Raw genomic sequence first — 13,406 nt, forward strand, 5'->3', positions numbered from 1 at the left:
AGAAAGTCCGCGTGCAGCAACGAAGACCCAACGCAGCCAAAAAATAAATAAATAAAATAGAAGTCTTTAAAAAAAAAAAAAAGACTTCATTGCTAAATAATGCTAGTCATGACTGGAGCCTTTAATGAGTCATAATTTTTTTGCAATAGTAACATCAAAGATCACAGATCACCATCACAAATATAATAATAATGAAAAAGTTTGAAATATTGTGAGAATTACCAAAATGTGACATAGAGACATGAAGCAATAAGCAAATGCTGTTGGAAAAATGTCTCCAAAAGCCTTGTTCAACTCAGAGCTGCCACAAACCTTCAATTTGTTAAAAAGAAAAAAGAAAAAGGCAGTATGTGCGAAGTGCAGTAAAGCGAGGTATGCCTGTAATGTATATAATCGTCTGTAATACATACATGACTTTATATAATAAAATTAGATCCTCCTATACATAGAGTTTTATATCCTGGGCATTATTTACTAGAAAAAGGAGTGAAAGTTGATTCTGGTAGACATCTATCTGTTTGCCCGATGCTCGCAGAGGCACAGAACAGGCTCAGATGCTTGGGGCTGGACGTCAGGGGTTGGGGGGTCTTCTGTGGTGTGGTGGGTAGACCTGCCCTGCCACAGTGCTGCCCAATGCTTAGGCAGGAGACCTCTGCCCGGGACCCGGGAAGGACCGTGACTACCAGGGCCCTGATTACTAATGAAGTATTTAATCTTCTGAGAGCCCAGAATAGCAAGGACATAATTTTAAAAGCCTGAAGTATGAGTACCAACCGGTTCCTGGGATCCTCTCTTACCAAGAAAAATTGCTTGATGATGTCAAGGAACACAAGCTCATGGAACGTGATCATTTCTACACCCGGACCGCCCATCAATCAGTTAGAAAGAGGAAATCTGAGGACGTAGCCTTGGACAGGCATGTTTCAGTTCTGGGCAGCACAACACCGACAGCCCGCCCCGTCGCTGGCGGGAACCTGCTTTGTTCGCGGGTTGGAAGCAGAGCCTGAACGGTGCCTCAGCCTAGTTGGCACGCAGGGATTCGGAGGGAAGTGAAATGTTAAGTAGCCACCAGAACTGTCTCAAACCTGGCCAGGGCCACTGTCCCGCCTATTTCAGGGGAGAGAATCCCATTTTCCTTTTAAAGAGGCAGGCTTCAGAGAGTCTACCCTCTTCCTTCTAAACCTGGCGGAGAGGGCCGTGTGTGGTGAGACCAGCCTGCAGCCTGTGTCTGCCAGCCTGATGCGTGAGGCAGGACGCTCCTGGTCTTTCCCAGTTTTCCCACTGCCCAGGATGGACCAGCCCTTTCCCAGAGTCTGATGCTGTCACGTGACTGGTTCCTTGACTTTGGACCTGGTGATGTATCAGGGCGTGACACAGGGAGGCAAGCTAGCTGACCTATGCCAGAAGAGCCCCTGCCGCCTTTTCTGACCAAACTGTGCGCCAACTGGGCAACCCCTGCCTCGAGGTCCTCCAGTTTCTGCCAACCGCCCAGCCAGCACCTGGGTGTGGAAGGTCAGCCCTGACTGAGGAGGGGAAGGGAGAGGAGAGAGAAGGGATGAGGCTTCCCCATGAAAGGGGGCTGGGCAGGCGGAGCTGGCAGGCGCCTCTGGGTGACCACATGTACCCCTGCTGTGCCATCCCGCGTGGCGGCTACCACTGAGGGGAGCTAATGCACACTTGTGAGACTCTGTCGACTGCCACTGAAACCTTGTCTGCTCTCGTCATGTGGCATGAAGGCTTCTGTAGTTACTCAGTGATGGGGAAGGAGATCTGGGTTATGCTAAGAGCCGAACTCCTTCCAACAGGAAGCATATACTTGTCCCAAGTTCAGATCTTATTCTACTGGGGACAACTACACCAACAAGGAAAGCATAAACATAATGAATAACGTTGGACACTTTCTGAAAATATCACAATCAGGAATCATGCTTTGTTTGACTTCTGTTTTGACTTCAAAGCCACTGTCTCAAAGACAACACCTGGCTTGTGACCAGCTGGCAATACTCCTGCTTATGCCAGCCTCCGTGGGGTGGCACTATGACCATCCGGTTACATTCCTGACTCTTCCGAGTGAAGTCCGGAACTTAGCACTGAGGGCCCAAGTTGAGAAGGAAGCTAGCTCAATCCTGTACCCTCGAGGGGCTGTGGGAACGAATTCTCCATGTTGACAAAAACAGGGAATCAGCCCAAGTCTCCACTGATCCTTCATACCATAAATATAATCCTGTGTTATGAACACAAAAAGAAGCAAAGCTGCCCGTTAACTCCCGTGCAGAGCCAAGGAGCTCACGTGAGAGCAGAAGTGGGAAGGCTGGTCCTTCCTGCACAGCAGTCCACTCAGGCAGGCACAGCTCAGGGCCGACAAGTGGGAAGGAGGCTACAATCTGACTATCTCAGCCTTCCTGGCCTGGCTTTCTTAGTCTTGGAGGAAGACTGGTTCAGAGCCTCTCTAGGGGCATGTAACAGCCACAAGGGGCACATCATCTGGAAGCGAGAGCTTTGGCTGCCAGTGGCGGCCCCGGCACTTACGTAACTTCCCGTGGCTCTATCCTTCTCTCTGTGTGAGAAGAACTGGACTCCTCACCCAACAGACAGCACTCCTGCATCTACTTAACTGTAGTCTCCCTACGGGCCGGGCACTGTCAGACACTGGGGGTGTAAAAACAAATATGAGAGAATCTTTGCCCTAAGATGCTTACGGTTACCGGGACCCATGCAGCGTGAGGATGCTGCCAGGACAGGGAGCAGTGGCAACACAGAAGTGTATGTGTGTGAGTGTGTGATTGTGAGTGTGTGTGTGTGTGTGTGTGTGCGAGTGTATGTGTGTGTGTCTCCTTTCTCCAGGCCAGGTTCCCAGGCTCAGAGAATGGTTCAGCTTCATCATTTGGGAGTCAGCTGAAAAAAGACAGTAAATAAAAGCACATGGAAACATTTTCATTATTAAAGATAAATGCTGGAAAATCTGCCCTAGTGACCATTCTAATCTTCCCTTTTCCTTTTCTACCAAATACCTTGAGAAGTCTACACTGCCTGACCCCACAGCTTCGATATCCTTTCATGCTCGCCGGTTCTTGGGTTTCTGCTTCCCCTCCCATCTCTCTGAAACCCTACTCATCATGGCTACCAGTGAGCTGCTGGTGGCCACTTCCAGGGCGCAGTGACAGTCCTCATGGGATGTGACTCCTCCATGGTCCCTCCTTCGCTCTCTGACCCTCAGCGGTCTGTCGCTGTTTGGTCCCTCCATGTCCTCTGCTGCCCCCCACCCAGGGTCTCTTCTCGGCTCTCGTCACTCGCCACACACTTCTGGGGGTACCAACCACCACTCACACACAAACGACCCACAGCTGAGCCTTTCAAAGCCTTGTGGACTCTAGACTTGTTCTCCTGGACACTGACTGGCTGTTTCTGCCTGGGTGTCCCACAGGCACCTCAGACTGCATCCGCCAGACTCAACTCCATTTCTCCCACGCTATAGCTCCTCCTCTATTTTCAGTTCCCAAATCTCATGACACCCAAGCCCACACCTCCTGCCAATGCCCGGACTCCCGCTAACTGACTCTCTCATCCTTCTCCACCGTCACGGCCCCCGCTCTGGCTCAGGGGCCCACCACTGGCCACGGGCTCCCAGCGAGTCCTCCCGCCAGCACTGGCTCCCCTCTGCTTTCCATCCTCATCGCGGTGGAGTGGCCTGTTTCATCCCAGGAAGACGTCCCCACCAGCCTCAGCGATGACGCGGATCGCGCTGGATTCTGAGAGCACTACTACACATCTATCTGTGGTACCTCGTGTCCCGAGCTCCCCGAGGGTGGGACCCACCAGTTCCTCACGGTGAGCCTCCAGTGGACAGGGGAAATCTAGTCCAAGGCAGCTGCTTAGTAAGTGTTCAGTAACTGAGTGGAAGCGCTCTGGACCTAGAGCTTATCTGCAGCGGCTGCTGGTTATGAACTCAGCCACGGGCGGGGTCCCGGCCATCTCCTTAGAAATCTCTGGGTTCTGTGTGACGTAAGAATGCCATAGGAGGCAAGGGCATGATGACAGCGTTTCTAACGGCATAATCAGCTGAGGATGTCTGGGAATGTCAGAGAAATGGCTGATCGGAGCCTGTCGCTGGTGGCCCATGTGGGAACGGGTTACCGACAGCCCTCTCCCTGGCAGAGCGGGACAGGCGCGGCTCCCAGAGAAGAGGGAACAGAGCCAGGGGCTGAGTCCTCAGTGGACGCTGAGGAGAGCTGCACTCCCACCCCCAGGCCATCAGCTCCCGAAGGGACAAGCTCGCAGGTGTCTGGACTCGGTGTTCTCAAGCAAGCCCAACGTGGTTGTCCACAGCTTCCCTCCTCAAAGAAGTCACACCGAGTAAACTCATCATGCTTTCTGCTTGGCCAGTAGCTGCTTTCAGACTCTGTATTACATCTGTCATCGTTTTTTTTTTTTGCGGTACGCGGGCCTCTCACTGTTGTGGCCTCTCTCACTGCGGAGCACAGGCTCCAGATGCGCAGTCTCAGCGGCCATGGCTCACGGGCCCAGCCGCTCCGCGGCGTGTGGGATCTTCCCGGACCGGGGCACGAACCCGTGTCCCCTGCATCGGCAGGCGGACTCTCAACCACTGTGCCACCAGGGAAGCCCTGTCATCTTTTTAACATTCCCAGTCCAGTGACCCAGGGAGAAGGTCTTTTTGTGGAGTCAACATTATTCTAGGTGTGAAATATAGGACACAGAAAGTGTCACCGACTTATGACAGGCTAGATAGAAAGTCAGTGGCACGTGAGGGCGGCCCAAGCCACCTTGCTGTTTCCACGTGCTGATTTGGTCCAACGTTGCATGGAGTGGAGCCAACAGCAACTCCATCTCTCTGTCCCCCAGGTGGGTGCATATCCTCAGTGACAAGAGGATATGAATGAGCTCTTGAAGGATGCTCCAGAAATAGTGCGGAAAACATCGCTCTTTTACCATAATGCTTAGCAATCTAATCCTTATGTAAAATGTTTTCTGTGCTTTTTAACAGATAAGGAGAAAACTGGCCTGTTGAATGTTCCCCCAAAAGGAACAGTTATATAAAAACGGCAGTAATCACTCTGTTAGGCAAACTGCCTGGTAGAGGAGTTGATATAAAATTAAGAACAACAACAACAACTTCAAGTTCACTTGGATAGGTTACTTGTCATTGGTGATTCACTTTAATTAAGAACAGGCCTTTCATCCAGGAGGTGCCTATGAGTAGCCTCTATCTATCCATCCAGAGGTTTAAAAACCCACCTTCCTTATAAAGATGTATATTCTGTAACTACATATTACTTTATATTTTATAAGATATGCATTAAGCATAATTTTATATGTTGTCACACATCTTTGTGAATAAGGTAAAAAAAAATTCCCATGACATTAAAATGCTTATGTGCTTACAAAACTTGCTTTCGCCTCACCTACCTCAATACTTTGCTCCCTTCCAAAGGCACCCTGGGATTACTGGAAGAGATTGCAACCCAAGCTCTGAAGGCAGCGAATATCAGTACCTTCCCACCCACCACTCCCAGCTGCCTCCCAGTTGCTGCCTCCCGACAGCAATATACAAGGATCTCCACACTGCGGCCTAGCAGCACTGACTCACAAGGCCTGCTCTCTTTTGGACCTTAGATGAACTCATAAAGTCACCAAGCCCTAAAAATGACATCCTTACTGTGGCGACATCCAGATACAATGATAGGAAGAGAACATGCTTAGGCAGCACACAAAAAGGGATGGTAGCAGCGAACAAACTGCTTTTAACAATGGAATAAACTCTTTTTCAGCACCGTGCGCTTTTGAGATGGTTCCTCTCAGAGTCACAGGGACCCATTCTGGTAGGTTAATGTCTGAAATTTTTCTCTGGAGAGCCTACCATGCCTGCCTGTCAAATGATTTTGATCCTCTCTGTTGAAGCCTGGGGTTTACTTGGTGTTTGCCACTCTGGGGGCAGCTTTTCTCAAAATAAGATCCTTCCCTGGGTGGACAGCAGGGATGAAGCACATCTGTATGTTCGCTACACTCATGTGTCAAGATTGCAGCCTCTGACTGTGGGCTGAACACTCCTTCATCTCTACAAATGTATAAAGGCAGAGCTCTGGGAGGGCCAGTGGTGGGATGCCTGGATGCAGGGAATAAGTCCATTTCAGCGGTTAAATTACATAGAAGCATGTATAACCAGGAAACTTCACTTCAAAATCATTTCATGTTTTTCTGACTTGGGTAAGGAAACAGCATGATACTCTCTACAAGCTCTGCCGATGACACTTTCAACTGAGAATCTCCCTTGGCCCATTTTCCCACGATGAAGGTGGAAGTGGCCCATCACCCGGTAGTAACTTACCCTTTCCAAAGACTTCAGGAGGTTCTGTCTCTCTTTGAGCTTCTGAATACTGATGACAATTTTGTGTCTTGCACCTTTGGTAACATTCTGTAATGAAGTAAAAGTTATATTTAAAAACATATTTTTAAGCCTCAGCTTAGAGATTCTTGGAAGCTATTTAGTACTTTACTGTCTTCTTGGTTCCCACGTGTGTGCAGACTAGTAAATACCCATTTGTCTCTCTCTTCAACATCTACTGTCATCAACCTCTTTTTACCAAATATTGTAACTCCTCAATATCCACTGTCATCGACCTCTTCTTACTAAATACTTTAACTCCATCTGGCTACATATTTGCCTGTGTCTTTTGGCTGTGGCCTTTAGGAGAACGAGAAATAGCCAATTATCCCATCCAGCATGAAATTTCTTCATAGTCTTAAAAGATGACTTTTAGGTCATACACTCACTCCTTGTGTCCAGGTTTTATCATTTCGGTCCCTTCCAGTTTTCCTGAAGGTTCCAACCCCATACAGAGATACGCAGTGCTTTCTCAAAGCTTTCCTATCTTTACCCATCTCGAGGAGACATGAAATCCAGTGCAGTTCTCACCTGCTGTCAGACAACACAGGCTGGTTTTTGTCAGTTTGCAGCCCCTCTTGGTTCTCCATAAGGAAAACGAGAATAGAGAACTTAAACCTATATTTCAGTCATCACTTCAGATAGAGGATTAGGATTCACAGTTAGGATTATGGATTTTATCTGCTTAACTGTGCATCAGTCGTGAGCCCAAGGATTCAGTTAAACATGTGTTGACTAGAGAGACTGCAAATTTCCAAATAGAAGGTTCTTTCTCAAATCAGGTCTCTAATATAAACTTCTGATGACTCTCGCAAATATTCATCAAATTTCTCTTAAAGATGGGAACACCAGAGGTATTGCCTTTACTGAGGAAAATTAAGACTCAAATCATGTCTAAACCCACTCTTTAAGATAAAGCACTGGGGGCATATTTCTGTTTAGCCTTGACTTTGGGTTCAAGTGAATTTTTACTCTGAAAAGTCTGTGCTGGCCTCTGGCTTTGCCCTCTGTGTCAATTATTTCTTGTTTTTTCTCAAGTCGAACAACTGATGACTGAGATTTTTTTCTCAACTCTGACCCAAACACAAGAATGCTCTTAGAAGAAGTTCTCATCAGTCCTGGGGATCTCAAGGAGTGATCGAGATAAAAAAGCAGTGGGAGAAGTGTTAGGAAGTTGAAATTAGGGCCTTTCATTCTCTGAGAATGTGCAGTGACTCTGGGCTTTGTCTTACAACTCAATACTGGTATTCAGCCAGGCCTGCAGAGGTTAACTGTGGATACTGAATATGCAGTGGGAAACCAGGATCTGCTGGGAGGTCCGCGTCCAGACCAGCCATGCCCCAAATGGTATAATCTCCTCTTCCTGCAGGGGAAATACTATTAGCCCATTCAGACCATTAATTCTCTCAAATCACCACTCAAAGGAAACTGAGGTCAATTTGAAACATGCAAATAGCATTTTAAACAAGGGAAACAAAGACATTGGTCAGATCTATTTGCCCGAGCACAGCATGGTAGGAAACATGCTTAGTTTCAGGGGCTCTGCTGACTGGCCTGGGCTTCGGTACCCACAGAGGGAAGGAGGAACTTTGTCCTTTTATAGCACACAGAGGGAACTGACATCTGAGACCTGGGGTAATCCCATGCTCGATGGCTGTCCTATGTTATTTAGGGTGCTTAGAAGAAAAGATTTTGTACAACTTTCTCCATTCCAACTAAGATCAGTCTGAATGTGCTTTTGGACAAGTGTTGGGGAAGGTCTGAGACAGGAGCTGATGCTTCTACTTCCTAACTACTAGAAGTCAGGTGATTTATAACTGGACTGGACAATACACAACCAATCTGTCATCCTCCAAACCAGCCCTGGCTGGGCAGACAGAGGGAGGGGCCCAGGAAAACAAAAGCAGGGACACAGACTCTTTGAGGTCTTGGTCAATGTTACTTCTTCTGTTTCCCCCCTAGCAGCCCAGAAGTGTGCACCCAGGTTATTTCTTTTTCATAACACTCCTTCTCACCCTCATTTACTCTGTGGTTACCTGTTCATCTTCCCATCTCTTAGTGGACCCTGAAGGCAAGAACCCAGCCCTACTCACCATGGCATGCTGGCCAGCACCTGGCAGTTCCTAGAACAAGGCAAGCTACCAGGTGGGTACAGGTACGGGTTCAAACAAGGTCTGCCTTGGACTTGAACGTCAGATTCCACCCGGGTTACCTTCTCGGGGATAGCCAGCCAAGCACATACCTGAGCCTCCAGCTGGCACTCAGTGAGGGCCATCATCTCCTCGTAGGTCATCTGGGAGAAGAGCGCGGCATACTTGTGCAGGCGGAGGCTTTTTAACCAGGCTGGAACATCTGTGGTGTGAGATGCACAGGAGATGGGGAGAGAAATTCAGAGGGAAAGAGAAGAGATGACGAGAGATGTGGGAAGAGAGAAAGGAAAAGAAGGTGGTGGTCAGAGGGAAAAAAATGAAAGAAAAAAAAAACCTTTATGTTACTACTTGTTTAATTTTGTCAGCAAATTACAGACTTAGAAGCCTTGATCTAGTTCTGATATTCCCACTGTTGGGCTCCCTTACCCTTTACACCAGGGGGTGGCTAACTTGGGGTCCGTGGGCTTCAGAGCATACAGCAATTCTCTAAAATTTCATCCCAATTTGTGAATATATGGGTGCTTTTCTGGGCAGAGGGTCATCCACAGCTTCTATAAGATTCTCAAAGGGATTCATGGCCCCCAAAATGTCAGGGATTCACTGCTTTAGCCAGACGACTTCATTTTTGATTTCGAAAGAAATGACTTAGAACGTCAACTACATATGATGAGTCTTCATCCTCAAGATAATTTCTTTCTAGGTTTAGTGCAGATCCCCATATGCTGTTTCTGCCACTTCCACAGTGATAGGAAAAAATCCAGGCAGCAGCACTTTCCCCATGGGTGGAGCTGCTGTCATTCTTAGCCTGATTTTTCTTCTGACTTCCTATACCCCAGTGGGAATAAGGGCATCCTGCACTCTAAAACTACCACACTGTGTGTGTGTGTGTGTGTGTGTGTGTGTGTGTGTGTGTGTGTGTGTGTGTGTGTGTGTGTGTGTGTGTGTCTGCTGACCATTTCCCCTAGCTAAGTCATGTATCTGGATGTGTCTTTGACCTCCTCCTCAAATGTCAACCACAAATCAGGACTTGAAAGGTCCGAAGATTGCCCAGACTATGGGATAATGGGAATTCCAAAGCACATCTGAAATAATTCCTACATTTGGGATTCTAGATTTAGGAAAATTAAACAGTAACTGTATTGAAAATCCACAGGAGAATTATTACCTTGCTAAGTACAACCAAAACAAAGCACTTGCCCATGCTCTAAAGTCAGGGTTTTTGAGCTGATAGGAACTTTGAGAAGCCTCTAGAATCATCTTCCCCCACCCCAGCTCATTCTACAGATGGTAAAATTAAGTCATTAGATCTAGATCACAGGGCAAGTATGTGGTGAAATAGGGACTAAAGACAGGTTGCCAGATTCCCAGATTTTTCCTACATTGTATCAACTTTTTGTAGAATGAGGACCAAATAGCCCATCAGTGGGAAGGCTGAATAAACAGTGACTGTAAAGTCTTTGAAATGCTGAAGCACTGGATAAACGTTATTCATGCTTTCTATGAACTATTATCCATTACTAACCATGTTGATTGCAAGATACTATCTACCGCTAAGTGCTTTATTCTGAGGTGCTGACAGAATCCACAAACACTACAAAATAAGTAGGAAACTTCTCATTTTTTAATGTTTAGAGTAGCTAACTGGGACTGATTAAAGAGGCCTGGCCTACTCTGATATCAGGCCCTGCCACCTGGGTGAACCCAACCTAGTTTCAGGGAATGTGGGTATGGGATGATCACCTGAAACTCAAAGATATAGCAGGGGAGAGTGGGCCTGGTGAGGTTACTTCTTGATTTGCAGTAATGTGAAGACCGAAGAGGAGGAATTTCTGGAGAAACAGAATTGGATAGCCAATGGCATTTTAAGAACAGACTCAGTCATCTCAGGCGAGAAGTCACTTGACTCTGTGCTTGCAGGCCCTTCATTCTACTGCGACAAGTGGAGAGTTCTTCTGGGACCATTGTTAACCACAAGAGACAGGACTTCCCCAGCCACATAGTACCAATCCTCACATCCTCCCCAACTCAAGTTGTGGTTGGATCAAGAGTTCAGGACATCTGCTTCCCTCTGGTGACATCCTGGAACTATTCGACCAGACTTGATTCTCCGTCATGCTTTTGTTGCTGCTAAAACAATGCTAATACTTCCACAGAGCGAGCGGCAAATAGATATATCTCTGGCTTTTAGGCCACCGACATGTTACTGCTTTGTCACCAGGTTTCACGTTTGTTGTTTACATCTTTGAAAGGCCCCAAGTAGCTGCTCAGAAAACTCAGTGATAGTGATTCAGAGAAGTCTGGGTAACCCAATGCCATGCTTGGGTACAGTCTGTCATAAAAGAATATGCAGCAACTTCATGGGCTAAATTTTCACTGGGTGCCCTACAGCTTGATCATGCAAAATCCACTGATGATAAAACAAATAGAATCCCAAGCTCCTAAATCATGATGCAAACTGGGTGCTTTATAAGCCAAGGTGACAATACGGTGTTTTAAGGGTCGGGGAGAGTGGGGTGCAAATCTTGGCTTGGCAAGTCTCAGTCCAATCAGTACTCATTCCTTTCTATAAAAGTATTTTGACAACTAGAATTTCCCTGGTTAGAGGGATGAAGAGCCTGCCTCACTCATTTAATCAAAATGTAGGTCACCGGGAGTCGTTTCCCCAGAAAAGGTTCCTACACAGCTTCAGAACATGGTGAGTTAGGCCTTCCTGAAGAGTTATTTCTGGCTATGTTCTGGGGAAATGCAAGCTCTTCTTGGCCATATGTGCTTTGGGCAGGCAGGCTGAACCTGCTCCTAGAGGGTCAGTTCCTAGCTCAGTGCCATGTGCCATCTCCTCCTGCAACGTGAACTGATGAACAGAGAAGAGGAAATCCCAGTTCTTAAGAATGTAGTTTACTAACCTTTCAACCCCTGGTTGGCGATGAGGCACCTTCCTTTGCCAGGGATTAAAACAAAACTCCATTAAGAGGGAAACACACCAGAGAACTGAGTGCCTTGACCATTTCACTCCTCTGAAGCCAGGAACTCCAATGACTTGGAGGCTAGATTCTGTAAGATGTTGGCCAGGGACAAACTCTAACTGAAAGCTCAGTTCCTTTCCCATGGTCCAAATACTACATGGTTGGATGCAAAGCTGAGAACCAGCTAACATAACCTCAGGCCTATGGTTGGAAGACACAGACCAACAGGGGTGTTTCCTGGAGTGGCTGATACGTGATTGAAAGCATGCATGCCGCCTGGGCTCCTGCCTCTGGCTGGTACACAGCCATTTAACTTCATCTGGGTTGTTTCTGACGGATATGCCAATGGAGGTCTCAGACTAGAAAGTTATTCTCTTATGCAGTGTGAGAAAGATAAAGATGATTTTATTACATGCTGGGACTGACTTCCTTGCCAAGTGTGGGAATCCTGGTATTTGCTGACTCAACATTTGTTGAATGCCTATTATGGGGGCTAGGCATGTCCCTACCATCAAGGAATTTTTAATACAAAAAAACAGGTAACTCACAAAAAAATGATAAAAGTTGCAGGACAAGTGCTAAGTCTACTCAAAGTTCTGCGGGGGGCGGGGGGGGGGGGATGGGCACAGAACAATGGGCATTTGGGTTTGCCTTGGGAAGTGGGATAGCGTCACAGTAGCATTGGTCCTGGAGTCACTGGGCAGATCATAATGAGGAAGCCGTCTCAGGAAGCAGGAGCAGTGCATAAGCAAAGCAAAGATGCAAGAGAGCGTTCCAGGCCAAGCAAAGGCTTGGGTGAATTCTAGAGAAGAGCTTAGACATAAGACGGGACAAATAGGCAAGGGTCAGATGATTGGGATTTCTAACGCCGAACCAAGGAGAGTCAACCTTGGCTTGGGTGATGAGAAACTGTTGAAATCTGAGCAGTAGAGGCACAATCAGATGAGTATGTAAGAATGATGATGGCTGTCGATGTAAAGGCTGGTCTGGATGAAGTGGGAGTGGAGGCCAGGAGATGAATCCAAGCTCAGGAGGGCAGTGGCAGAGGAGAAGGAAAGTATGTAAATCCACAGCACTTGAAGGTTAAGGAAGTACAGGGAATAAGGGAGAGAAAGGAGCCTAAAATGGTTCCTCTGAGTAGGTTTGGTAGGAAAGTACAGGGGAGCATCAGATTTGGGGTGAGAGGAGAGAGATGGTGAACTCCACTTTAGGTCAGCTGAGTGTCATCACCTTTGAGCCATCCAGGTGGAGAAGTCAACTGGTCAAGACCTCTGAAGAGGGTGCTGAGCTGGAGAAACACTTTCCTTGTCAGTAGCACATGGTAGTTGTTTTAGCCATGGAAGTGGGTGAGATTACTCGGGGAAGAGGGGAGAGCCAAGGAGGAGCCCTGGGAGCACCAGGCTTTTAGGGGAAGGTGAGGGAAGAGAAGCCCATGAAGGAAACTGACAAGGGCAAAGGGTAGGACGTTTCTTGGGAGAAAGCAGCACCATCCCTGTGTGGACAGTGGGCTCCCATGCCACAGTGTCCATCCTTATGGAGCTCCTCTACATCTTGCTGCAGTCCACGGTGGTTCATCTTCTCATGGGCGTTTTTGATAACAGTGCTTCACCCATGTTTTATATGCTGGTATGTCCACCCGTTGGTCTTTACCAGTGGGTCAAATTTCCAATTACGCTTTCTATTTACCTTTTAGAGCTCGGATAAATCAGCCACCGAGAGGTTTTGTGGTGCATATTACAGCTCATACAGAAGCTGGGCTCCAGTTAGAACCTGGGCTGCTTTGCTCAAATGCCTGCTGCTGGAACGGCTGCAAATATCATTCAGGTCAACAGGCCATGCAGCACCTGCCCCCCAAACAAGGAGGCCCCACACGAGAGAAAGATGGAACCAATA

At 47.5% G+C, this 13,406-nt stretch overlaps 1 protein-coding gene across 4 annotated transcripts in view; it reads right to left on the reverse strand.

Annotated features, from left to right (window-relative positions):
- Positions 1-13,406, reverse strand: part of SAMD4A (sterile alpha motif domain containing 4A) — a 236,884-nt gene that overhangs the window by 33,400 nt on the left and 190,078 nt on the right. For all 4 annotated transcript variants that reach the window (XM_060004534.1, XM_060004532.1, XM_060004531.1 and 1 more), the window contains 2 exons: positions 8,643-8,752; positions 6,344-6,430 (listed from right to left, as the gene is read on the reverse strand). In XM_060004534.1, coding sequence (XP_059860517.1) covers positions 6,344-6,430; positions 8,643-8,752 — 197 coding nt within the window. The remainder of the gene's footprint in view (positions 1-6,343; positions 6,431-8,642; positions 8,753-13,406) is intronic.

This window comes from Delphinus delphis, chromosome 2 (genome assembly GCF_949987515.2).
Source record: "Delphinus delphis chromosome 2, mDelDel1.2, whole genome shotgun sequence".
Classification (NCBI taxonomy): Eukaryota; Metazoa; Chordata; class Mammalia; order Artiodactyla; family Delphinidae; genus Delphinus; species Delphinus delphis.